Genomic DNA, 27,302 nt, shown 5'->3' with positions numbered 1-27,302 from the left:
TCCATTGCCTATCTCCTCAACATTGTTCTGCATTTTCTCATACAGTTACTTCCCCTGAAAAGCTTAGTTCTCCACAAGGCTGGCCTGAAAATGTGGAAAGAGCGTGGGAACAGTAGACATCATCAAGGCTTCCCATTTTCCTGTTATCTGGTTCATGTAAGCACTCTTGCATGGCTTTTAACTGCTGCCATTCATATTCTGAAATATTCTTTCAGTGGTTACATACTGTGGTGTCCCTGGTTTGGTGACAACACTCTTGAATACTGAGTGCATTGTCAAAAAATCAGTCTTGAGTTCCTTTTGATCTGAAAGAACCCATTTACTTTTCTCCTTCAGATATCATTCACATGGGGTATCACATGCAAAAACCACCTATCCTATTAGCATGTATTACTTAGACATCTCTGTTTCCAACACATGCAGAAAGCCACAAAATATCATCTCAGATCAGGAAAAACTTTTCTCGTGATTTCTATAGTCATTTTTATCATTTCTCAGTTTGGTGTGGGAAGAAGGGGGTTGTTAAGAAAAATAGGTTTCTGTTTTCTCACCAGGCAGTCAAACTCTGTATTTGAGTACAAAATTGAAAGATTTTGCTCAAAAACAATAATTTTACAGCTACCTCAGCTTGTTTCAATCAAGTTTAGGGATCTCATCCACTGTTTTAAGAAAAATAATGAACAACAGCAAACAAACACATTCCTGTCTGATACCACTAACTAATCAGATTTTATCAACAGGTTTCTCCATAAGCTCATCTAGGAGTCTTAGCATAGTGCAAGCCCACTTTGATATCATCCATCAAGCACAAAATCAGAGATGAAAAACCAGAGACCCACAAAGGAAATATCTCAGTACAGGCTGGCAAGTTTGCATATGGTTTTCTTCTAGATGTCCTATGATTACTTCATCTTTGCATCTGCTAGCATTAAAATCAAGAACCTACAATATGCAAAGGTCCCAGTGAGAATGAAATCCCTGGATTTATAGGGAGCATTCAATACTTAAGATCAGAGCAGAGCACATAGCATTATGTATGAGGAACAAGGGAGTAGAACTTAAATGAAATGCAATGGGAAGTTGACCAAGTGGGGAAGGCCCTATGTTAGATCACTGGCAGTATTGTAGTTCTCAGAGGATTTCCTACCCCCCTCCCCTCCCCTTTGCAGCTTTAAATGTGAGGACAGCTTGTAGCCACCTGGAGAGCCTTGTAGTTTCTCAGAGTGGCTGTCTGCATGGCCTCAGCTGGCTGCTGCAGAGAAGTGATGGCAGTCACTTCCTTCTTTTTGTGGCTGTAGGTGAATGACACTCACACCTGTTTCCTTTGCAGACTGTCACCTCTTCTAGGAGTAGGGGCTGTTACAAAATGTCAAGCAGACTGCCTTTTACCAGGAAACCCAGGTGTCCAGAAACACAATTAATGAAATTTGAATTGACCAAGTCCTTCACCCTTCCAGAAAACAAAGCTGGATACAAACCCTTCCCAAGATTTAGGCTTTTCTCTACTAAATATACAGGATGCCAGGCTGACAAGTGTAGGCACTGAATACAGCCCAATGTGTCTATTTGCTTTTGTGCAGCCAGATAGAAGGTCCAGCGTAAGCAGGAGGGCTGCTAGTTTCCCTCCCACTGCTTGAGTTGATCTCATGGCACACTAAGGAAAGAGCATCCTCTTTTAAGGCAACTTCCCTCGGTGCCATGCACCACAACATTGCTGGGAGTTAGTCTAGTTTGCAAGCTCCTGCCAATAAAAGAACTACAAATTCATTCTGTGTCTGTGTGTGTGTGTGTGTGTGTGCATGCCGAATATGTGAACATTTGACTTTCTTCTTTTGACTTTCTTCTAATATAAAATGCCATTCTCTTCTGCTTGAGTCAGCAGTGTCTTCTTGCTCCCTCCATTTGCTGGAATTTGCATTGTTCACAGAAGGTTTCAGAATGCAGCCAACACTCATCACAAAATTGGTGGGAAGAACCACTGCTCTTAAATTTGTGCAAGTAGTTAAGTTCTTAATTTTACCCAGAAGATCATGTCTTGAAATGGTTTCAGGCCATCACAGAAGAGAACAAGCAGTCTGGAAGCAAAAAGCACTATCTGAGAATTCCTCCTTAATTGAGGCTGTTTTCTTTTGAGCCCTGCTCACCACTGTCCAAGCATGTATCTCCTTTTCCTCAAATATTTTTACTGTTTCTTCCTTTGCAGTTGATTCCCAGGGAAAGTTCTAGAGCTCTTGGCCTTCAGAGCAAATTCAAGTGCAGGTTTCTCTATCCCCCTAGCAGAGAATGTACAGAGCAGGCCTCAGGCCCTTCTACCCCACAGCAAAGATAGGTTTCTTTATTGAGAGATGGGTGTCTGTGATTCTTGTGGGTTTTCTACATTAGTGGCATTGCTTAGACAGCCTTTTTCTAAACCCTCAGGCTTTAGAGCTGGTAGATCCTGCAGCACCATAGTTATCTAGTCCCACTCATAGGAGAGCATAACCCAGGATCTAGGTGCCAGCACTGGCACCACATGGCAGCCATCTAGGGTGAGAGGTCCACCCAGTATCCATGCACTCTGCCAGCTGGGGCCCTCAGTTGTCTTAGAAGAAGTTTCTGAGCAACTGTATTGGCTCCTGGTAATAAAAGCAGGAGCTACAAGCGTCTCCAAAATTTTCCAGTCTACAGCAATTGTATACAGAGGGATCTTTACCCACGTGAATGGTCCCAAGACGTAACTACAACAGGTTACTCACATGGTCAAGTCATTGCAGGATCCCAGCCTCAGGAATTACTGAGAGTCCAATGGTGGTGAGCAACTGAAAAAAAGACACAACATTATGTTAGGGGTGGAAATTCTGATTATGAGAACAAAGCGTGATTTAAATGATAGCAGGCCAGATGACCCAGATTCCAAGTAAGTGCAAATAAAACATTTTACATTGTGAGAACATCACCATGTGATTTACATGTGGTATCCTTTACACAGAGACAATTTGGAAATATTCTGAATAACTGCTATCTGCCTGGGAATTCCCTCAGCAAAGATGGCCTGGTAGTGATGTAGGATGCTTAACTTTCAGGCTGCTAAGGCTCATTGAAATCAATGCAATCCAAACATGTACTTAAAATTAAGTAAACAGCTAGGGACTGTAATGAATTAGGATGTTGTACTGTTCTGTGTACTTATCCGGCTTATTTATTTACCAAGAAAATATCATAGAGGGACAAAAATTACAGAAACATTCTAAAAGTTGTAAGAGTACCTACAAAACAGATGAATTTTGATTAAAATCTACTCACTTTGACCCTCTTATAAGCATCTAACCCAGATAAATTAAAGGAAAAAATAATCCAAGATCTTCTAACACTTGATAACGCAAGATACATTATTACCCTAGGCATTAGAGAACAGTGTAGTTTGGCATTCCCACTTTTAGTTAAACTAAGGAGAAGAAGGAAGAGAATTTCTGAAGTGAGCTCTTTCTTTCATCTGAAATGCGGTTACTCGTTCAAAGCCTTCTTGCATAGCACTGTGTGCTCACTACCTCTCAGCATCTGACCTTCTAGAGGCCATACCGCACCATTAAGGGGAAAGGTGAGGTCTTCCTGTATGTTCCCTAGAAATGGGTTAAAAACTCCAGTAGCAGAGGGCCCTCTGAAAAAGGGTTCTGCATTAAACAGAGTTTGTAAATGCTTCTCGGTTACTTGTTTCGTTCTCTTCTTGTAACTTTGAAAATGATGAAACTTCTTAGAAAGGGTCAGACAGCATGAACATTTTTTGCATGCAAATCTGAATAGCTTGGCTGTCCATTCCTCTCACTAGCTGCATGCCAGCAAGTATCCAGTGACTTTATGGCACTGCTACTTTGGGGTAGCTGAATAGAGAAGCAGACTGCAGCTGCTTCTGAGGGATATAAATATTTTTACATTCTGGGGGCTCAGGCACTCCAACAGGATCGAGGACACCTGGGTTCTATTCCTGGAACTTCTGCAGACCTGCTGTATTGTTTTGCTCCTTTCTGTAGCTCTAAATGAAAACCTTTTCCTGCCAAATTTGTAATCTCAGATATGAAGTTTTGATTTGAAAATTTGGGCCACAATAAAGAATTTGGGATGGGGGACTGGATTGTGAATGTAGGGCTGGGCATTCATTTGATAACAGAATCCCACCAAAGTCATTACACTGGTGGACAGCATGAATGGCTCACAGGGCAACCTTACTTGCACCATTTACCAGCTAGCCATCTGCTCCCTTCAGATATTATTTTATGGCTTTCCTTTGTTTTCAGTGAGACCTAAAGAGTAATGAAATTGTGAGTCTTGTTGCTGGCCCTTTTAAATAAATAGCTCTGCCATCACTCTAATAAGTTTGACAAGTTGGTCCCAGGCCCTGAACAGGAAGCTAATAAACTTTAAGTTGCTTTTCTATTGTTTTCCTAAAACAATTTAACTTCCTTTCTGATAGCCTCAAATTCCTTAATTAAAAATAGAGTAGCTGGGAGCCAGAGGAAGAGCTGAACTTGAGCCAAGTTGTGCTTACAATGCCGTCTGCGTAAGCTCACACTTTTATCCTGATCCACGAAGACTCTTTAAAAGAATAGCAAGCAGACAGCTGCCAGTGCATATCAGGAACAGCTCAGGAGCTAGCCTCCCCCAGCATTGGTCCTTCAGGCTTGAGGGAATCTCCAGCCAGTGAGCCAGTGTCAGACCACATGGGAGGCTGAGTTTCTGGGAGCTGGCTGAGGTTTGCTTATCCTGTCCAAAGTGTCCTCCCTCACTGATCTCTTCTGAGAGCTGAACACTGACCAAGTGGGGGACTGCAGCATGCCCGAGGGTCTGTACTAAAGCTAACCCTCCAGTGAGCTTCATCAGCTCCCTCTACCTGTGCAGGCTCAGCAGAAAGAGGTAAAGGTTTATCCTTTCTTTTCTTCTTATTTTGGAAAATATATGTATATATATGGGTGTATATGTGTGTATGTAGAGAGAGGTATGTATGCATGTGCATACATATATATACTTGTGTGAAGGAGCAATTCATCAAGTTGGAAGTTTCATATTTATAGAAGAAAGTGAATGCTTGGTGGCTAGGTAGATGTGGATTCCTTTCTTGAAAATGATTTCCTCATCCTTTGGACAAATCCTTTGGGCTCTCCACAGTTTGGTTCCTCCACTTGTAAAAAAAGGAGGTTGTTCACAGGAGGTGTAATTACATTATCATTTGCAAAGTACTTCTCAACTTCTCAAAGATGATGCAGAGTTGAGAGGTGGAAAGCAGTAGCTGTGAGAGTGTAGTGCTTTATTTCCACTAAAGCTGACAACTAAGCATTATTTTGGGAAAGATGGTCATTTTTCCTCAGTAATATTAAGTTTTCTTCCAGCTTTTCTCACTGAAAACTGCTGGCAAATGTTATGGATACACAGTGACATTTTCACATTTTTTTTTCTTTTTGTTTCTCCTTTCCTCTTTTCTCACTCTGTGCCAGTTTGGTATCTGGGGTGGTAAAAGACTGGGGAAAGGATGTCATCTCTAATGGAATAATTGGGATTATTTATTAAACAGAAACTGTGGATATACAACTATTTCCCCTCACTAAGGGGCCTGTCATCATATACTACTCATGTTCCCCCTGGGACCAAGCCTGTCCTTGGGAATTTGCTTCCTGCTAGAGGATGCCTTCAAGCCATCTCCAGAGGCTTAATCTATAAAGAACAACCTCTCTCCCTCCTTCTATTCCAATCATGCCCACACCAGGGGATTTTAGACAAAATGTTTCACCAAGAGGGGTAGCATCCACTGGAAATTTAGAGAAGGCACTAGAGGTGTCTGTCCAGCATAGAAGGATATAAAAAATCAGGTGTAGTTAGTGCAGCGGCATGGCCAGGCATCAGAGAGGCACCTACAGGAAGTTTCTATCTCAATGGTTGCTTTTTCCTTTCCCTAAAATTTCCCATTGTAGTAAACCTGATATCCTCCCCAAGCCCTCTGCAATGTCAAGAAAGAACAAGGCATTTTCATTTCAGACAGTCTCTTAAAGTTCTTAAATCTCAGAACATTTACCCACATTTGAAACAGCCTTCCAGCAAAAGCAGATGCTCCAAGAACATCTATTTTATGTGAAGAAGCTCAATCATATGTGAGCTCTCATCTATACTACTGCACATTTGCAGACCTTTTGCATAAATTGTGTTGCCTTGGTTTTTTTGGTTTTTTAATGAATGACTCCTCTGTGAAATATCCATGGGATCAAAGCCGAAAAACTCATCACGCTGATACTCAATTCAGAATTTATCTGACTTCTGCATGAAAGGGAGTAGCTCTGACAGGACAATGAGGAAAGTACAGGAAATAGAATCAAAAAGGAACTGCTTGGTTTATCAGGTTCAATCCATTTGAATAACAGGCAAGTACAACATGAATGGCCTTTTTTAAACTTACTAAACTCTACCCTAAATCTCCTTAGGTTTCTGCCCTCACTTCTGCTTCTGGAATGCTGTTCCAGCATCTCCTTCCCTGTTGTTGCTTAGAAACCTTCTGATTTCCAACTTAAATTCATTCATGACCAATTTATATCTATTTATTCTTAGGCCACATTGTCCTTTAGCTTAAGTAGCTCTTCTCTCTCTCTAGCATTTTTCCAACCCTCAATTCCTAGAAGTATTTATAGGCAGCAAATCTCTCCTCTCTTAACCTTTGTTCTGCCAGACTAAGTAACTAAGCTCCCTTCTAGTATTTACCCTGCAGACACATCACACCACATTTTAATTATGGTGGGTAGCTGCAGTAGCATGGAGTTCTGTGCAAAATAATTAAATGCATAAAAGCTTATACTGACACCTGAGCTATTTTCACATCAGCTCAAATACCTCTGTGCACTACTGCAGTCACTTCTGTGACTGGGAAGTAAATATAATCTCTATCCCTCTGATCATCTTTTTGCCTGTTCCAGGCTGAATCTCTGTCTTGAGCATGAGTGGGCAGCACTACACATACTATTCAGTGGAGCCTCACAGCCTCTTGGACAGTGAGATTAATCTTACTCCCTGCAACTTAAAATACTGAGAACTCACTTGCCTTTTTCAGCCTTACATCACATCAGTGGTTCCTCCTCATCTGATGACTTTCACCCACAAATTTCTCCTACTCTGCCAGGCTGACTGAGGAACTCTGAATTGCTAGGAAAGGTCCCTATTCCTCTCCTAGTGCGCTCTCCCATTTCACCTCACCTCAATTACTTCAGACTAAAAGAGCCCTCAGTTTTTGCGCTGGAATCCACCTCTGTCCTGACAATACCTCCCAGCTTTTTTCCATCAACAAATTTCATTACCATGCCTACTTTTAGTGCCAAGGTAATTAACACAAATACTAAAAAAGATCAGTCCTAAGAGTTATCCTTGAGCAGCCTCACAGATAACTTCCCTTCTTCCTATTAGGGAACCAGTGTCTCAATTCTGCCCGTCTCTTACCCACTTGAGGACTTTTCTAAATCCCTGTCTTCTTCAGCTGAATCTTCTTCACTAATTGCTTCTGGAACAGCATAATAGATGTCTTACTGAAGTCTAGATAGATAAGATCTGGTGTGTTTCTTTTACCTAGAAGGTCAAAAATCTTACCCCAAGAAAGTCATTTACCTCTGATCAAAACATGGTCCATTTTATCACATTTTTCCCTATCTCCCTGCTTTTATTTCTCTTTTCCTTCAAAGTCTTTTCTACAGCATCACAAACTGCTAATATCCACAAGCTGCATAAGACAATTTGTCAGCTGTTCTTCTCATGTCCAGGCTGGGGGAGCATTCTCTTCCACTTGCTCTCCTCAGTCAAATCATAAAAGCTTTGCATAGCAGTCTCTTGGGGAGGGGAGGAGAAATCCTTCTTCCCAGCTTACCAGCAGGCAAAACACCTCTGTTTTCCCTTAAAGAAGGTACAATTGGGAAGAGGAGGGAGGACATGCAGGGGCTCGGAAGATTGTTCACCCGGGATACAACATCTCCACTCATCTTTCTATCCATTGCCTCCCAAACTGCCTTCACCCATTTCCCTTCTGTGCATCAAAATGCAAATGATTCCCTGAAAAAAGAGCCCTTAACAGTTACCATATGTACATGATGCATGCATCTGACAGAAACTTTCTCCCCCTATTCACTCAACAGAACCAGATTGTATTAGTTGGATTCAGAGATTAACTCTGTAGAAGAAAGAGTATTCCACTCTGGAACAATACTGGAGTAGGAAAGGCCAAGGACTGAGCAAAAATCAGATCTGATCACCCTCAGCGCACAGCAAAATGTCAGCAAGGCAGGGAGGGGATATTACATTACACCTGGTTCACACAGGTACTGTATCTCTATAGCACATGACAAACACTTGAGAAGGTTTAGCTAACCAAACCCAAAGCCTTCTCTGTGAGCTAGGTCTGTATTAACATCTTTTTTTGAATACTCCTGTGGTGAAGTCCTTGGCAATTTCATAAAATCAATAGGACTTTACATAACAATGCTTTGTGGAAATTACTCTGGAAAGACCTAAAGAATACAGTGATATTCTTCCTATGAAATTTCATCACAGGAATACAATTATCAGGCAGGAGAGAGGAAAAAGAACTCCAGAAACATTCCCATTTTCTCTGAAGATAGATTGAAGTGGTAAATGATTATGGTCTTCTCCATACTAGTTTACTGTTTATCTCATATCCTTCAATAATCCATGAGGATTTTGCATGGGGGAGATTAGCCTTCTTGGAAATGAGATGCATTCTTACTTCAGAGCAAGAGTGTCCACACAGGACATGACTCCAGAGTAGCCTCTGAACAGCACTGTCCCGTTATAGGCAGGCCTTCAATTTTCTGACTGAGGGTGGGTACAGCAACATTAGTGGGAGAATGGTGATTAGACTAGAAGAGTTGCCAGCCCTGTGTTTTAGTCTCAGGACCACACTGATTTCTTGCTCTATACTAGTTGTTGCATAGGGACTGCTGGCTATTATGTTCTGGATGAGAAAGATCTAGCCCAGGAAGGATTGCTGGAGGGACATTCACCAGAGCTTGTGCATAGCAAGCTGATTCTCAGGGTACAGCAGTCTTCTGCACAAATCACATTCTCCTGATACTGGTTCTTTGAGACCAGCCTTTGTTCAAGCCAGAAAGCATCTCAGATCCACTGTCATCACTGGGGCCTGATGTTTAGCAGGAATCAGAGGCTAGATTTGACTCACATACATAAAATACAAGAACATCAGGTCCTTGATATGTCCAAAGCATTTTTAGAAAGGTTGAAACACTCATGCAACAGATAGTGAGGGATGGGGGTCAGAAAACACCTCCCCAGATCAGCAGTTTATTCTTTATTCAGAAGAAGGCCTGTGACACCTTCCTTGGAAGCATCAAGTGCTCCTGGGACAAGGCTCCAACAATGCTATATGCCCTTGGTCCTAGTCAGCAGAGCAAGTCCTACTTCACTTGGAGAGGTGCAGGAGCCTGCTCCTTATGAACTCTGCTTTGTCTGGCTGAGCTTAGAGTAAGAATAAGAATAAGAAATAAGAATAGAATAAGAAAGATATCCTTAGCTGAGGTCCCACGTGGAACCTTCATAAACTCTGACTGGGATAACTGCAGGGTAGCCCACTCTCTTCTCATTTAAGGACAGCTTAGGCCATGGCCTGTTATCTAGGGAGGAGGTGCGAGGAACAGTGGTACAACAACTGGAAAGAACAGCTCAAAGCCAGCAGTCAGTGCATGGTGTCAGCATGGGGAGGGTGGCACAGAGAGAGACGGAGAATGGAAAGGGAGAAAATAGATCGATAGTCTTCAAAAGAAAAACAGTGGGAAAATAGGTTTGAAAGTAGATTAAGCTGGAGGGGAAGGAGAGACAATAAAAGTAGGTGAAGAAAGAAGAGGAAGAAAGACAGGGAGGCAGTGGGGAAGACAGAAAGTGACACAGAAAGGGGGTGGAGAAAAAGAGAGGAAGAGAGAGAGAACCATATTAAAGGAATAAAACCAAGCAACTGAGAAGAACAAACAGTCCCACTCAACTATAAAAAGGAAAAGTGCTAAAGCAAGGAAAGAAGCAATAAAGGTACTGGAAATCAGGTAAGTAAGCATGGGGGGGGGGGACAACAGAACTGTAGAAGCATCAGTAGGGGATTAGGCTGCTAGACTCAAGGGGAAAATAGCATAAGGGGATAGTAGGATTTGGTGAGGCAGAAAAAGAAGGACAGCCAAAAATAACTTAAGAAATGTACTTTTTCTTTTCATTTCTCTCCAAAACATTCCCACTAGTAGTAAGGTGGGCTTGGGACGCTTTAAAAATTAAACGCTTGTGCTATGAGCAGCTATAGAACTGACAGAGGAGCCTCCCTGAAATGAATATTTATACCAGTACATTTCAATGTACAGGGAAGCAGGATGAAAGCCCCAAATATCCTCAGACAGTATAATGTGCAAATTGCAGTTTCTGTTAGAGCCAATCTCAGCATGCTGTCGGGCTGCTCTGGGGAGGGTGGTGAAGGGAACTCTTACCCATGAGAGGCTTCCAGGGTATAAACACTTTATCAAGCATCTGTGTGAACTGCCTGTTCCAAGGCATGCAGAATGTCTTCAAAACATTGCAGCTTCTTTCCTTGAGAGTGTTGTATCCCTGCTGCTTTGTGACATGGAGCCTGGGAATGCAACTCAAATGTACAGAACTGCCTTACTTGTGTCTCCCAGTCATACGTACTGTGTGCACCGCGGGTGGAATGCCTTTCTTCTTCATCCTGACACTGCTCAGAGCTGCTCTAGCAAAGAGACACACAGACCTAAAGGGACAAACACACTCTCCCACTAGCAGCTTCTTGCTTCCTTGTCTTCTTTTTATTTTAATTTCTAACTTTTTGTCCCCCTTTTCTACTTAGGATAATTACTCAATTATATTTCCATAATTCAGTATCTCTAGCATTGCCACTGTAGGTTTCAAAGAATACTCTAGCCTGAGAAAATGGTACCTTTATCCTTTCACCTTCCACCTGTCCTATTCAGGAGCAAAGGGAGTAAGTGTAAAGGTTGCCTGCTAATTGCCAGCCTCAGCTCTGTGGTGACCCCTTAATTTCCCAGAGAAGCACTTTACTGGTCATTTGTGACCATTTAATGAGTTTCGTGGGCTTCTGATTTTATTAGCTCAGGTAAACTGAGGCAGAATCTCTGTTCCTGAAGCACTGTAAAAGCTATCAAAGGATTATATAAATAGTATTTCTGGACAAATCTCAAACGAGAAAGTCATGGACTGAATGAACTCTAATTGCTGAGCTCTTCCTCATCATTAAACTTGTCAAAGTACCTTCTTGATATGTATGTCCCTACTGCTGCCTATATGATCCTTTCTTTGTGGTTAAAGAACTTTATGCATGTAATATATGTGTGCATGTATGTGTGCAGCCAGGATTGGGTTAAACTGTTATTCAAAATTCTCACACAGTTTCTGTATTTGCACCAAAATTCAAGGAATTCTGTCTTTCTGCCTTTGCTGGTCCTTTGAAAATCTACTTTGAGGAGAAAGCACAACATTTCTAACCTTCTTCTTCCTTTTCTTGAGGGTGAAACTCTAGTTTAGAATTCCTGAGGTTTCAGGGTTTAAAATACTCATCAGACTCTGGTCACTTGGGAACTATGTTAAGTATTCCTGCTACTATAAGTATTTGAGTTTTTTTTTCCTCAGCAATATATTTTATCATATTTTAGTATTTAGCGTTTTCATAGGAAAAATTTAAAGCTTGCCAGAAAATACAGAGCTTCCTACCCCAGCCTCTCTTCTCTTTTTGACCTTCAGAGAGATTTCACACATTCTGCACATTTGTCCTTGTTTTCTGACTTATCTTGCAGCATTGAAAATAGACAAGAGGGAATGAGTAATTCAGCACTATACCATGTCATTAGGGAGCATATTTCAGAGACTGATCCACACCTCGGGTGCTATTGTATGAGGCACGAGGGCAGAGGCTTAAAATTAGAAATGGTTCCCAGGAGGTACCAGAGAAACTTCAATCTTTGGACTTAGAATTCATATAGAGAAAAAGAAATCAATTTTATGGCTATTGATAAGAAACAGAAAGATGTCTGTCAACAACATGCTAACACTCCATCTCTTTCCTGAAACAAAGAAATATTCATGCCATATATTAAGTAGTGAGATGGGTGCCTCTATGTCTCTCTAGTGTATCTTTAAAGAGGGACAGTGTTTTCTAATGTAAGAACAAATGGTTTTACACTCACTTTTCTATCTTTCTTCACTATCTTTTTGATTATAGACATGCAGTGAGAACAGCCAAAAATTTCCATATGAAATTCTTCTGCCATAGAAGCAGAAAAGCTGAGGAGGTGCCTTGGTCAGGGCATAGGGTGGCTCTGTAAATGGGGCTGTCCAGGCGGGATGACTGCTGCACACCTGCAGGGTGTTTTGCTGCATTCAGATGTCCAGTGAAGAAAGGAGGGAAAAGCGAGATGAGAAAAAAAAAATAGTCTCCAGTTTAAAATAACATAAAGCTTTTTAAGAGGACTGGATTTTATTCCCACTTCTTACTCCGGTTTCCTATGTTATATCGGGGGAAATAACTTAAGCCTCATTTCTTCACAAGCGATCTCTAAGTGGTGTCTCTCACTTTCTGGATGTCTGACTTTTATGTGGTCTAACTTGGAAATGATAAACTTTCTCACTCCAGTGTTAAATGAAGAGAGCTATGCTTTGAACATATGTTGTATAATTCTAAGTACACTGAAAAAAACCCACAAGACTAGCAGCATCTCCAACTAGCTTTCAGAATTAATGAACATTTTTTATCTTTATCTCTCACTGCCTTACTTTCTCAGCTGTAAAGTTGGGACAATACCATCTCCTCATCTCCGGGTGGTGAGGAAAATAAGTAAATTAATAATTGTGAAGCAATCAGATACTGTTGTGATGAAAGCCATAGGAAAACCCATGAGGAAACTAATAATTCTCTCTTTAGAACAGGACTTGAATAATGTACAGTAAATGAGGCACAGGCCACCTACTGAACAATGAAGAGAAAACAAAACATTAAATAGCTGCTGTTCAAGAAAGCCCCAGCCAGGCTGGCACAGAATAAGGCAGGCATCCTGTGCAAAGAATGAGGTGACAATGTGAGGATGTGGTTAAAGACTCGCAGCCATGAGGCACAGGCACAAAGAGATTGAATTAAGATTGCTTAGAAAACTAACTCCCAGCTGCTTAGTTCTGAAGATTTAATATTAGGTTTGGGTTTTTTTTTTTTAGAGTGTGTGTGTGTGCATACACATGTACACACACTGAGTATATAAAGTAACCCACTCACAAGCTATAGCCAGACATTGTTCTGAATGAGAAATGAAATATTTGGAGGCGCGGATACAGCAATCAGGTTAAAGTGTGAAGGGACTCCTACAGATCTTCAGAAAGAAAGGAAGAGATTTGACAAGGCTCTTTATACTAACTGAGAAGTAGCTAGTCAGTGAAAAATTCCCCTTTCTAAAGCTGAAAACATTAACAACTGGGCAGTGGAAAGAGTTATGTGGTCAAAACTGCTTGAAAGCTGAGGCAAGGCTCCAAATGGGGAGCTGAGCTGTAAGGGAAAAACTGAGAAGGGACAGGCAGTGAAACATGATGGTGTACAGAGAAGGAGGTAAAAGATGGAGCAAGTCTGAAAATGTGAGCCCTCTTCTTCTCCCATTACCTCTCCAGTCTCTTCACTGTTTTTTTCAACACTGTTCTGACAGACATCATTTGCAGTCTATGGACCAGCCTAAAATCACATAGACAGCTTTTTTGTTGCCATATTGCATCCACGGTGGTGCCTACTATCACCTGCATGTTTCCTTATTACAGCCGCCCCTACTAACCATCCAGTGCTTACGAACAATTTCTCTCAACAGAGCTCGGGAACTGCTTTCCTAAGCCAATCTCGGTAATTCTCAGCGTGTTTCTACTCTCTGGCAGTCTGTTTGCCCTGTTTGGCTGTCATCTCAGTGTATACTGCACTGCCCAAATTAGTATCAACCACAAATACATATAAGTTAGCTTCTCTTTACAGATATAAAGGTACACCAAACTCTGTAATCCTGAACTGAATGTTCTTCATCCTGTTTGTTAAGGAGTAAGCTGAATAAAATCCATTTGCCTGTTTGTAGCACTTAGAATTGATTTCATTTCCTCATAACAGCACATGCGAGGCTTTTCTTGGCTTACACCAAGTTCAGTTTTATTGCATTTGTTGGGCTTAGCACCCAGCTTTGTAAGGCATAGAGAGAATCCCAAGAGAATCTATAGGGTCCCTGCATGCAAAATGCAAGCCTGGATACTGCTATCATGTAGTTACTCAAAGCAGGATTTTCAAACACCATCAGCCACATTCGGCCCTCAGCTTGACTCACCTGAGTTCAAGTTCTCTTCTGTTCTTGGTCTCCAGTCAGGCAGATCTTGGCCCTAAGGTATGTTGAAGGACAGTTGGACCCTGGCCAAGAAAGAAAAAAGCAGTAGAAGTACTGGATAGACAAATAATAAGAATTTAGCAAAGTGGAAGACTCTGCAGTTTCTACCACCATTTCAGATTAAAATATTCTATGTAATACTGTCATCTGTTTGTGTAACACATTCCTAATTTATACACTTGGAGGTGTTGAGTGATCTCCCTCTGTCTGTGACTCTGTGTGCGTCAGGGTATGTGTGTGTTCAGGAGGTGACAGGTCATTCAGCTCCCTTATCTTCTCACCCACTCTCTTTTTTGTGAACTCTGAGATCCTCCACATTAGGAAAGCAGGGGGAAAGGACACCTCATCAAGGAATAACAAGCTGTCTGCAACTGCAATCAGGGCCAATGGTCTGGATATCAGCATGACCCTTCAGAAACTGCAGTTAACTTAGGATGAGCAGAGAGACAAGAGACACTGGATGGCTGTCTTCTAGGGCAGAAGCTGTTAACACAGCTCTGTCTTTCCCATTTGATTTAAGCACAGGAATCAAAATCACTGTCCTTTCTACTGATTCTAGCACAGGATTTTTAACCCAAGAAACTAGAAAGGAACCGACATAAATGTGCCAGTCCATTTTTTAAGCATAAAGGAACACGAACACATTTAGTTCAGTTCCATGCATAGATCAGAGTTATAAAGCTGGCTAAAGAACTGGCCTATTTCAGGCCAAAATTTATCATAAGCACATGCTTGTGTGTATGATGCCAGAGGGGTGGTGTTTGGATGACAGTGCCTAATGGGTCACTGCTCATCCATCGTACACATATATGAAAGAGCCAACGTCAGTAGCAATGAACAAAAAGATACATGCTGAGGTGGGTTTTAGCATCATTCTGTGTCCCAAACCCTGAGAAGCCTCTGGAATTCAAAGCATCACACCCACTATGAAGAGTGCAGTTCTAGCTTTATTCATCTTCTTTTATTGTGGTAAGCCACATGCCCCATGTTCACGTCCTGGCAACAAAGGAGCATGATACACTTGTAATGAAAAGGCTGCTTCTTCCTTTTGGGCACTGATCATGGTTGTGGGCTCTGTCAGAAGTAACAGACACTTGTCTCTTAGAAAAGCACCCCTCTGGTTGCCTGTTACAGAAGGGAAGGGGCCAGATGTGCCTGTTATAGAAGGGTAGCATGAGACAGACTTCTTTCAGATCATCAAGAGAGTATTGTCCTGGGACACAGGACAGAAAGGTATCAGTTTGCCCTGCAGCTATGATCTGTGATGGAGGCTGTGGAAGCAGCCTTGCGTTGCTGTTGTGAAGTCCAAGAGGCAGCGCTGCACAGAAAAGAAGGGCACAGGTTTGCAAGTCACAACCCCTGAGCTCTATCCCCATGCTGCTACTGACATTGTGACCTTGAAGAAGCAGTTTGCTCATTCTATACCCCAGCGATCATCATTTGCAAGATAAAGGTGACAGTACCTGCACTTCGCTGGATGCTGTGAGACTGAGCTACTGCTAACAGGGGGGCAGAGATCTTAAAGTGAAGGGTACCGCTTTATAAAAAATCAGCATTAACTATGCTCTCCAGTGGCAGAGCTGAAGGTGTTCTTTTCAAGTGTCTAGAGGTGTGAACAGCCAGCTTTGCAGTGCTGGGGCCACTCAGGTCTGGCTGTAACTCGACAGTTGGTAATGATTCTCCAGGGAAAAGACTTCTACCCACATACCCGTGCAGTAGCTATCTGTTGTGCCACCCACTCCAGTGGACCTGGCAGGAGTTGACAGCTGGAGGAAAGGAGGCCACAAGCAATTCCTAGGCATTGATCATGCCACGACTGGTCTGGGTGCTCCAACTAAAGCAGGCTGTCAAATCTTTCATGCCCTCTGCTTAACAGATATGATTCCCTGTCCATTCAGTGCCTCAGAAATGGGGGACTTGCTGCATGGCCTCCATACACCAGGGCTGTGTCTGTCACATGAGTCTGTTCATAACATCTTGTGCCCAGGTTTAAAGTTGGTTGGGAAGTCTGATTATTATCAAATACACAAGGGCATCAAGGCAAAAATACAATAGCTTTGAATTCATTCCTTTCTTCCTCTCTGGGAACCACATTTCCCTCATACAAACAGGCCTTTCTCAGAGAGCCTCCCTGAGTGTGTCTGGGACCTGCCAAGGGGAAGAGGTGAGCTGAGAGAGAGAGAGCAGAAACAATGCTATAATCAGGCTCTCCACTTTATTTTAGAAACATCCTGCAGAGATGGCGTCCTCCTGTCACCTTCCTTGTGGGAAAAGTTACTGTGAAGTGTTGAGCTCAGCTATTTATATCTCTACTGATAGTCTTGCCTGTCTTCTAAAGAGGGGGAAACCAGTAGATTCCTAGCAATCCCTGGGGAAATAGGCTTTTACTGAAAAGAGAATTGTGTAGGGAAAACATTCACATGGCAGGAACAGCCTGCCTGTCTCTTTGGTGTGAATTTCCCAGCTGTTCCCTGAAGCCATGGCTAGTTTGACCAGAACCAGTGCATCTGCCAGAGCAAGAAGCAGTGACGCAAAATGCCTGCCTGTCATTCAGATCATGTGGCATCATAAATAGGAATGGCAAAACTGCTCTGCAAGCTACAAACACTTAGCCTCCCACAGAAGTAGGTAACACAAAAAAGGATAGGAAGCAGCAGAAACTTGTTTGCAAGCCAGCCTGGCGTACTAGCAGGTGCCATCTCTGCAGGGGTATTTTTATCTTGGAATTTGGCAGTCACAAGACCTGGAGCTGGGTGGATTCCACGCCTGGTCTGCGGCCTTGATATTTGGTTTTCCCCAGCTTTAATAGCATTCCAGGTGATGATTAAGCCAGGATGGCCACATCATTGGGTTTGTGCCGGGCAAAGCTGGTCTTTGTCACATACACATTCCTTGTTGCCAAGATCTCATGACTGCGCACAACTTCTTTGTTGACCCAGCAGAAAGCTATCAGGCAAAAGCACAGCAGTGCAGTGGCACAGCCCAAGGGGGCTGCATGAATGTGCACAACTCTCCTGTCAAGATGTTCTGCTATCAGGTGCTGAGACCGTGCAAAGATACCCAGAGCTTTTTTTCGCTGAGTCATACCAGAGCGAGACCAGATTTGTCCAATTAAGTCCAAACTAGGAATATAAAAGGCCACAGATACTCACATGCTGAGAGTTAAAAGTATGTGGGGATAACAGTGGTCTGGGAAAGAGGAAAAGGAGCTATATGGAAAATTCCCAAGAATAGTAAAGCCCTGAGGAGAAAGGTTAAGTCAGAGACAGTCCCACAGAGCCAGGAAAAGCTGTCAGGAGGTGATAACCATGCTTCTTTTCTTGCTGGCAACAGATAACTAGATACTTTCTTCTGTTGTTTTAGGAGGCTCTTGGATTAGCACTGGCAGAATAACTCACTAATAACTAAAGAACATCTAAGCCACATATGCAGTACTCAGAGGGAAACAACCTTCTCTTAGTATGAGAAACCCATCCTCCCTTTCCGCCTACCTCCTTTCAGCAGCCAGCTGGTTCTCTGTTGGGCTGTAAGCAGGCAAAGAAAGTGATATTTGGTTCTCTGGGCAGCACTTGCTTTCCAGACAGCAGTTCTTCCTTTAAACAGCCTATGCAGGGGAGCAACCAACAGGTAAGAGCAGAGTGAATGGCCCTAAAATCCGCTCTAAGCCTCACAGCTGTCAACATGGGACCATTCTGATACACACCCTCTTCCAAAAAATTACACATGTGGGAGGCAGATAAATTAGTTACTCCTATGCCCATTGTCATTTCTTATTTCTGGACTGCTCTTGCATTTAAGTTTGCCAACTTCATGTTCTGTGCACTTCAGTTTTATGATTGCACATGCCTAGTGTAGCAGCCTTCCCTGAGAAAAACAAGTCACAGTAACATCTCAAACTGTACCAGCGCTGGGTGGAACCGATGTGAAGGCACGCTTGGTCTGCAATTCCAAACATATATGGCAGCGTAGAAAATTCAGCCATACTGCAAACAGGGAGAACTTTGTTTATTTTTACCCTAATGAGCATGGTGAATCAAGAGAGGCAACCAACCAGCTAGCAACCACAGGAGCCATAGGGACACCTGCAAACAACATGTACTCACATGGAAAAATGGGGAGACCATTGAGCATGCTGCCCCACAAGGAATATTCCACATGTACATCTGTGCTACAGCACATTGCACCTTGGACATACCAGCAGAGCAAACTCTAGGTGGGTGGCTGCCATGTCAGCACTCTGCAAAGAAAATGATGCTGATTTCAGTAATACAGTACAGGTAACTGTCTTTAAAATTTTTCCATCACTGATTTATCTGCCTATATTTAATCCTTTGGCTACTCTAAGTGCTCACAGGACAAATCATGATGCTAATTTCTCCAGAATGCAGCAACTACACCAAAGCCAGTAAGTTCACCATTTTTACCCGTGCAGATAAAGGCAGAGTCTGAAATATTAGATGATTTTCCAGAATGATTAATTGATTTTCTGTGTTACTGCTTTGCTGGTTTGGGGCTGGCAGCAGATAAAACAGCTTCTGTATAACTCCAAACAGAAACTAGGATCTACATTAGCATGATTGCAGTGTTCCTGCCAGGAAAGAGCCATCTTTTGCTTCCTGGTATGCCCTTTCTCCATTCTCACACAGGTCCCAACATGCAGAAGAGGAAGCAAATGATCACCTCCTCCTCCTCCTTACCCGGGGGAATCCTTGGCTTTCATCAGGGCAGCATTCAGTAGCAACAGGAGTTTAAGGATTCAACTTTTAATGGTATAAACTTTTAATGGCAGTGTGCACTGCCATGTTAAATTTTATCAATTACGTAACTGGCAGAGAGGGGAGGTTTGTTCCCACAACAGTTGCATCTCTGTGTTCTCCAGCTTCTGCACACAGGAAATCTCAATATTGCTGTAGTAAATTTTCAGCATTTAACAGTGTTTGCTCTCCACAGCCATTCTTTGCACAGTAAAAACAATTGGCTCTTGAAGACAAGACAAGAGACAATAAAGAAGGAGAGTTAACATTTCTGGTCCCCACAGCTTGGGGATTTACTTTGTCTAGGGGCTTTTGATATTTCATTTTGACAATTATTAAGCTTTTCATTTATTTATTAAGAGAGCATTTTCAAAAAGAGTGACTGTGGGAGAACATTATCTCAAGGTAATATTGTGCACTTTATAGCACCTAGCCCTTGGTTCGTGCACAGGGGAGAGCTTCACAGTGCCCGGGAAGGTAAGTATGGTGAGTGTAACTGGATCAAATGATCTTTCATGCACTCCCATAGAGCCACAGGAAGGATGGATTAAACTCATCATTCTCTTTTTATCCAGAGGGTTAAGTGACTCAGCCAGAAGCAGTCTGTCAGAGTTGGAAACAGAATGGAAGCTGCATCCTGAAATTGCAATCTTACTACCAGCCCACCTGGGGCTGGTCTCGTCAGACCACACACTAAACAGCAGTTCCCAGGAGCTGCTAGTCCTTTGGACGTGTTTCCAGAGAAGCATTTCAAGGGAGGGGTTTTTTGTTTGTTTGTATGTTTGTGTAATTTGAACTGAGAGTTTTATTGCAGATTATAAGAAAAGGGGAGAGGGCAAAACTCACCACTTTTAGCTTTTGCAGCAGTTCCTTCTTCAGTCAGGCTGGCAGCAGAGTTAGGTTAACAAGATGAGCACAGCTCAATGAAGCCCTTGCTACTCCCAGAAGCATTTGCAATTTGACTGAAACACTTGGAGTCAGCAACACCACAAAACAAAAGCAAAACCCATGGGATAGGGCAGGTGGGCAACAGGAAGGCTTTCTGTGCATTTACTTTAATGGTAGCACCAAGATCAAAAATGAAGCCCATTGCTGTGAGCACTTCAATTTCCATAGGTCTGTGCAGGTATTACACAAAGTGAACGGGAGCTGCAGACTCGCAAAAGCCCCAAGGCACTGCTCAGACCAACTTATAGACTGCAGTCTTATCTCCCAGAGGATCAGTCCATTTAAGGACTCCCCAGTGTACAGTTGGCAGACAGATGAATATTGCTTTTACTGCATAGTCCATTGAGGATGCAATATGCTGACCACAGTGAAAGGACTTCCTGAACTAAGAAGAAAATCTGGCTCATCTTTAAAAAAATTATCAGCCCATTTAACAGGTTGTAGTTGGATTATGGAAAAAAAAAGTAATCTTTTTTGTTTCAGTAGCTGAACCAAAAAAAAAAAAAAAAATCCAACACATTGTTTTCGATGGATGTGAAACAAGTTTTCAGCAATCCAAAGCTCATTTATTTCAGGTTAAAAAAAATAAACAAAAAAAACCCTTGCTTTTTTGACACAAAACAAGCCATTTCATTCTGTAGATTCCTGGTGGGGCATTTCCAAACCTTTCTTAGAACCACTCTCTCTTTTCTGTCCATTTTCTCTCACAGAGGCTGTGTCCGATTCTCCCTTCAAGGCTTCTCATCCTTCCTGGTGAGCAAAAATGGGGGACTGGAGTTTCCTGGGAGAGTTCCTCGAGGAGGTCCACAAACACTCCACAGTGGTGGGGAAAGTCTGGCTGACTGTACTCTTCATTTTCCGGATGCTGGTACTCGGTACAGCAGCTGAGTCCTCGTGGGGGGATGAGCAATCTGACTTCATGTGCGACACCCAGCAGCCTGGTTGTGAGAATGTCTGCTATGACAAGGCTTTCCCCATCTCCCACGTCCGGTTTTGGGTCCTCCAGATCATCTTTGTCTCCACTCCGTCTCTGGTGTACATGGGCCATGCCATGCACACAGTGCGCATGGAAGAGAAGAGGAAGATGAAGGAAGCAGAAATAGAGGCTCGGGAGATGAAAAACAATGGTGACACATACTACCAGCAGAAATGCCCCGTGGCAGAGAAGGCCGAGCTGTCTTGCTGGGATGAATCAGGAGGCAAAATTATACTCAGGGGCAGTTTGCTCAACACCTATGTCTACAGCATTTTGATTCGCACTGCCATGGAAGTGGCTTTCATTGTGGGACAGTACATCTTGTATGGGATCTTCCTAGAGACTCTATATATCTGCCAGCGGGCACCTTGCCCCCACCCTGTCAACTGCTATGTTTCCCGGCCCACCGAGAAGAACGTGTTCATTGTCTTCATGCTGGCTGTGGCAGTGCTCTCTCTATTTCTCAGCCTGGCTGAGCTGTACCACTTGGGCTGGAAAAAAGCCAAAGAGAGGTGCTCTCGGGCTTACAAACCCAGCCCCAGCACAGCCCCCAGCAGACTGGAGTCTGCCCCACAAGTAGAAAGGGCCCAGATGTACACTCCCCCTCCAGATTTTAATCAGTGCTTGGCAAGTCCCAATGGGAAGTTCATCAGCCCCTTCAACAACAAGATGGCTTCTCAACAGAATACTGCCAACTTTGCCACTGAGCGGGTCCATGGTCAGGAGGATGCTGCCAGCGAAGGGCCCTTCATTAAGTCCAGCTACGTGGAAAGTCCAGAGGTGGCCAATGAATGTGCAGCGCCTGCCTTCCCCGAGAACTACTTCAATGAGAAACGCCGACTTAGCAAGACCAGCCGTGCCAGCAGTAAGGCTAGGTCAGATGATTTGTCTGTGTGACCTGTCTCCAGCAGGGATGAGGAACAGTCTCAGCACTTAGTAAACCTCTGCAAAGTGGACTCCAGACTCTTGCCACTAACCTCTCTCTCTTTTAATACCCTCTTGCTCCTTTTCAGTGAACATCATTGCTATATTGCAGACAGCACTCCTCACACCTCAAGCCACTGGGGGACACACCCTTGGAGGCTGAAGAGAGGCACCCTCTTGATGAAAATATGGCCAAGCAGGGCCATCCTCACATCTCCTGGGACCTACAGGGACTGGGGACTTGCTGTCCTTAGCTGAAAACTGGTAGAGGTGGCTATTAGACTCACTCAAACACAAGGCCAGCCATCCACTGCGACACTATATTCAACAGACTGGACTTCAAAACCCTTGTATCTGCTTTGGTGTCCATTTAACATTTGCTACAAGAGCTTGGCAGTTGTACCAAGCTGATGATACTTTTCTCACCTGCCGGGAACAGAAACACCATGGTAGGCTTTCTAAAAGAAAGACTTTCTCTTCTGCTTTGTTCTCTGTCTTTCTAAGCCTCCCTTTCTCTTCTTGAGCCCAGATATTTTATACCAGTTTACCTATACAGTAAATCTTACTTGAATTTTTGACACTGTGTATATAACACTTCCTGTAGATAAGGATTGTCCATGGTCCCCCAAATGCCAATGCCTCATGTCTAACTTTGAAATCTCTTTCTCATTCCTACTTCTGAAAAGCAGATTGGCCCTAGGAGCTCTGGGATATTGGTTAGGTGAATAGCTGATGAAGTCTATGGAATTTTTCCAAGATATTTATGTCATCAATTCTAAGCAAGACATCCGTTAATAGAAATAGAGATTCTCCTGTGAGAACATATATTCTACTAATAAAAAAAAAGAATTATCATGTGGAAACAGTGATTTCTCCCCCTTTTTAAACTCATCTTTCTGCTGAAAAGGTGCTAACAGCTGCTGAATGGGGAGAAAAACATCCTCTTTTTATCTGCTGAAGGGGCACAGCCTGTGTCCTCTTCTCACTGCCCTGCCAAAACACTTCAGCATCATTTGCAAGGAGCAAGAATCCTCTCCAGGCTCTATGCAGCATTCAGCTCTTGGCTGCTCTCTCAAACCTGTCAGCCAGTGCAAGCCATGATATTTGTCCTCACATCAGGTCTCTGGTCTGCCACTGGGTTCTCTTCATCTCCACTCAATCCCTAGTGCACATGGCCTAAGAAACCAGCCATGGACCAACTCTTTCCACCACTGTAGCCATGCAGAGCAGCTGTTGGAGGCCAACACTGCACAGTGAGTGTGGTGGATGAGGTCTGTAGGCAGCTCCCGTTCCAGATACATTTCCTCACTGCTTAGCTGACATCCTTCTTTTACAGAGATATGCTAACCAGATCCAAGCTGCTCCCTTCTGTTTACGCTACACTGCCCTTTCAGAAATGGGCCATAGATTCCCAGTGCTGGACTGTGTAAGCTTGGGACTAGCTTATGAGAGGGCCGAGCCATTCCCTCTCATAGGGGCTGTTGAAAGGGACTGTGAATGCTTGCTCCTGATACACTGCTAGATTTGGTACAGTTCTCTGTACACATATATACATTGTCACTCACAGAGCAGAAAATAAAGGTTTTTTTGTTTGTAAGATGTTTTTCATACATGTATTTTTTAATCCTGAAAAGACCTGTGTGCTCTCCTTAACATGAGATTGTGGTCAATTGTGCCTAGGTTTGTCCTAATAAAGTTCTAACTTCAACTCTTCTTGTTGGTGTTTTGCCTCTCACATGGCTGAGAATGAGCTGCCAGCATCAATCAAACTGCCCGCCAGCCTCAGCTGCTCAGAGATCATAAAAATCCCCTTTGCCCAGAGTGGCAGGAATGAGGGGATGGCTTGGCTGGGGGATAAATAATAAACATTGAGAATGATTGATTGACTGGCTGGTCCACAAACAGAAACCCCCTGCAGCTCCCCTGCCTGCCTTTGCATAACCAAGGAAGAATGGAAAAATCTGGCCAGAGAGCAGCAGCCTCGCCTGCAGCAATGGAAATACTCTCTGCATGCCTTCCTTAGCACACTTCTCTACCCAGAGAGGCCACTCGTGATGTGAGGCCAGCTGAGCAGGAAAAGGTTAGAAAAAACTGTCTCCTGAGCATCCAATCTTTTCTCAATCAATGTCAAAGCAGTAACATGCCTTGAAAGGCTTTTTAGAAGGTGAGGTCCAGAGAGACAGAGTCCACTGTTAACTATCTCTGCAAAGAGTTCCTGTAGGAAATGGATCTTAAGATGCAGTTGTTTAGCCCAAAGAAAACCCCTTCCGTCCCCAGCTGATGCCTCTCCTTTCTATACCCAATCTGATGCTCATCTCTTGTTCCCTCTTTCTGGCTTTCACAGGCTCCCTTCTCCTGACCTTGAATCATCCTGTCTACTCACAGGAAGTGCATTTCCTTCCTCTCTCCACATAATCTCCCATCCCACAGGACTCTGCAAGCTGGGAAGCAGGAGAGAGGTAAAAAGCACTGGGTCCTAGCAAGGAGCCTAAGAGGGGCCATAAAGAGTGAAATCAGAATTTGATGAAGAATCAGAACAAGGATCTTTAACTATGTAAGAAACTGCACAGACACTTTAAGATCACTTGGGGAATTTCAGCCCAGACAGGAGGATGCTACCTCTGCACCCACAGCCACACAAAGCAGCAAGGAGGTAGGATTAGTCCTACAGGCCTGAGTTTATTTAATTGGCATGTGTACAGCCCTGAGCATGTCTGTCCCTTAAGATGCAGCCTTGCTGGGAGAAATATGCAATGAATAAGTTAGGAGCTTATTAAATCATATCCACAGTTAGGTTTTCCTTGGAAAGATTCTATGAAAGTGCTAATCCAGATCTTGTTAATAAACTGTTCTCAGTTTATGACAAGCAGTGGCCCAAACTTTAAAACTCTATGCTATGGGCACTCAGAGGTGAAGCATCTCTGGTGGAGAGTATGGCTGAAAAATGAGGATAAGACTCTTTTTATTTCAGTCCTGTAGAATCTAAGCATGTTCACAGATCGGGTTTTGATAATCTTTAAGACCACAGGAGTACAACCACCTCAGCTCTCTGTCTCCCAGCCTAGTACATCAAAGTAGATAGTCACCCCCTGCCACTCTTTTATTAAAGCCCCGCTGGTTCTGTCTTCTAGACATGAGTGGGGAATATTTGATGGATGGCTGTTTGCACTGATGACAGACTATGAACTTGTGCTTCTTGGAATCCATCGCCAAGGCTGTCTGGGCTATCATATCACAATGGGAGCATATTCACTTCAGCCAGTGAACCGAGGTGCTGGCCTGTCCTTTCAGACAGATTTTGTATTTATTGCTTTGTACCAGATCAATGGATGGATGGACCATCTTAGAACTGTGAGCTAAATAAGTATTATTTATTAAATTCAGTCCTTGGATAGGCACTCAATCTTTAACCAGCAGCATTATGAAGACCATATGCTGGGGGAAAAAAGAGAACATGGGAGAACATTTCATTCTACACTCACCTCTCATTTCTTGAGAGTCTTAGCTGTTAGGGTTAGCTCAGTCTCTGAAAACTTTGAACTTGCCAGAATACAACTGACATTCTATGATTCTATGGTTCTGTGAAATACACTGTCTGCAGTCTTCCTCTGAAGAACACTTCAAATCACTTCAGCATTGCCTCCTCTAAATGGTGTCTGAAGTAGCCAGAAGTCAATTCTGTTCTAAAGCCATTTATTAATCAGCTGCTGAGTCTAAGATAGGAGTGCAGGAAAATCTGCATTTAACCAAGCTCTTAAAATCAAAATATGTATTCCTATAAAGGGAAAAGCTGTATTTAAAAATACATAGAATGCCAAAACTAACAAAGCAAGGAATCAAGACAAGCTTATGCCTGTAGTCCCTCTCCTCTCTTCAAACAGCATAGTGGGACAGTTTAGGAAGCTAAAAGATAAATCAGGGAGAAATTGAAAGTGTTACTTAAAAGTAATGGCTGATATAAACACGTAAATGAAGCAAGCTGTTTCTTCTTTCAGAATATATGAGGAAGGCAATACTCAAGCAAACTCAAAAACGCCAGACTATACCATCTCTTTTCCACAAAATATCACAGAGCCCAAGGACTTAGGAAGATCCAAAAAACAAGAAAAATAAGAGGACTCACAGGAGTAATGAGAACATTCATGACTGGACTGCAAAGGGCCAAAGAATGAGGAATACAGAAATTAGTGTTTCAAGAAGTTAGAATAGCAAAGAGTCTGCTCTGCAGCAATGCTGAGCACTGCAGACTGCCGGCATCAGTGGGAGCTGTGGAAGCACAGCTCCCAGGCCAATGCTGCTGCTGCCTCCTAGGAGGCCTAGGCCTACAGGAAAGACAAGGGGAACCACTCTCCCCTGGGGAGTCCCCTCTGTCACTACTCTCAGGCAGGAGTATTTCAAGCCTGAGCTTGGTGGGAGAGTCAAGGTATGGATGGCACATAGGGATTCTCCCATTCTGAGCCCAAGAGCAGCTGGCACTATCTTCTGCTTATACAAGCAAGTAAGGATGACCTTAAAAACTGGCATGAAGCTGAAAGGCATTAGCAAGGATACTGTGTCACCATTTCAGTTATACCCTACTACTGCTTTTCTCTGCTCAGCAAAGTTACCACAAAAGTCTGATGCTTTTCTTCTGACCTTGTGAACCATCACCAGGTACACACACACACACACACACACACACACACACAAAAGGAATTTTCCAATGGCAAAAATAATGACAGAAAATGGTAGCAGCCTCCTTATAAATGGCAAATAAGTAAATATATAAATAAATATCCCCTGGCAACCCTGTTCAGGGCCCTAATATTAACCTGGAAGATATTAAAGAAACAAAGTTGCTGGGGGCAGGGGGGACACAATACTTGTGTGAGAAAGCACAAGAGCATGGGGCTCTGCAATGAGTTTGTCACATCCAGCTCTCAGGGCTGAAAAAGCTGGTAGAACAATGAGTGATCTCCAGCTGTGACTAGGACTGGTTTGCAGTAAGAAATACCAGGAGAGGGACTGGTCAACATTTACATCTTGCAGTCAAGTGAGGATCAGGCTTCCTCCCCCTCTTCCCAGCCTCTAACTGCCCAAAGGATTTCTGGCACCTCCTCCCAAATATGGATTACAGCAGGGTATCCTATACATGGCATATGTCCATATTGGACACATGTTTCTGGACACACACATGCGACTGAATAAAATGCAGTATTTCAGTGACTGGATTACCAGCAACAGAAGAGGCACAGATGGGCTGAGAAAAATGACGGAGCACGGCAA

At 43.2% G+C, this 27,302-nt stretch overlaps 2 protein-coding genes across 6 annotated transcripts in view; one reads left to right on the top strand and one right to left on the bottom strand.

The window, feature by feature from the left end:
- The window catches only part of GJA8 (gap junction protein alpha 8), a 73,838-nt gene that overhangs the window by 41,272 nt on the left and 5,264 nt on the right, over window positions 1–27,302 (bottom strand). The window contains exons 1-3 of one of the 3 annotated variants that reach the window (XM_062597523.1): window positions 18,539–18,571; window positions 14,379–14,458; window positions 2,736–2,798 (exon numbers count right to left, since the gene is read on the bottom strand). The gene's annotated coding sequence lies outside the window, so the exon portion shown is untranslated. Of the gene's footprint in view, window positions 1–2,735; window positions 2,799–10,496; window positions 11,791–14,378; window positions 14,459–18,538; window positions 18,572–27,302 lie in introns of those variants that run through there. The other 2 variants (XM_062597531.1, XM_062597515.1) reach the window with 2 other exon arrangements.
- GJA5 (gap junction protein alpha 5) lies at window positions 4,606–23,745 on the top strand. Of its 3 annotated transcripts, none has more exons than XM_062597572.1 (2): window positions 4,606–4,887; window positions 20,848–23,745. In XM_062597572.1, exon 2 carries the CDS (start codon window positions 20,901–20,903, stop codon window positions 22,008–22,010), a length of 1,110 nt encoding a protein of 369 aa, XP_062453556.1. In that variant the 5' UTR covers window positions 4,606–4,887; window positions 20,848–20,900; the 3' UTR covers window positions 22,011–23,745. The 3 variants fall into 3 exon arrangements, with proteins under 3 accessions (XP_062453556.1, XP_062453565.1, XP_062453547.1); XM_062597581.1 differs by lacking the exon at window positions 4,606–4,887 and adding an exon at window positions 9,689–10,053; XM_062597563.1 differs by lacking the exon at window positions 4,606–4,887 and adding an exon at window positions 9,689–10,067.

Source organism: Rhea pennata, chromosome 1, assembly GCF_028389875.1.
Source record: "Rhea pennata isolate bPtePen1 chromosome 1, bPtePen1.pri, whole genome shotgun sequence".
Lineage (NCBI taxonomy): Eukaryota > Metazoa > Chordata > Aves > Rheiformes > Rheidae > Rhea > Rhea pennata.
Note: the sequence above shows the minus strand (reverse complement) of the source record. Positions and strands in the feature narration are given on the sequence as shown.

What these genes read in the sequence shown, in the direction of transcription:
- GJA5 (XM_062597572.1), top strand. Translation starts at nt 20,901, where the DNA reads ATGGGGGACTGGAGTTTCCTGGGAGAGTTCCTCGAGGAGGTCCACAAA.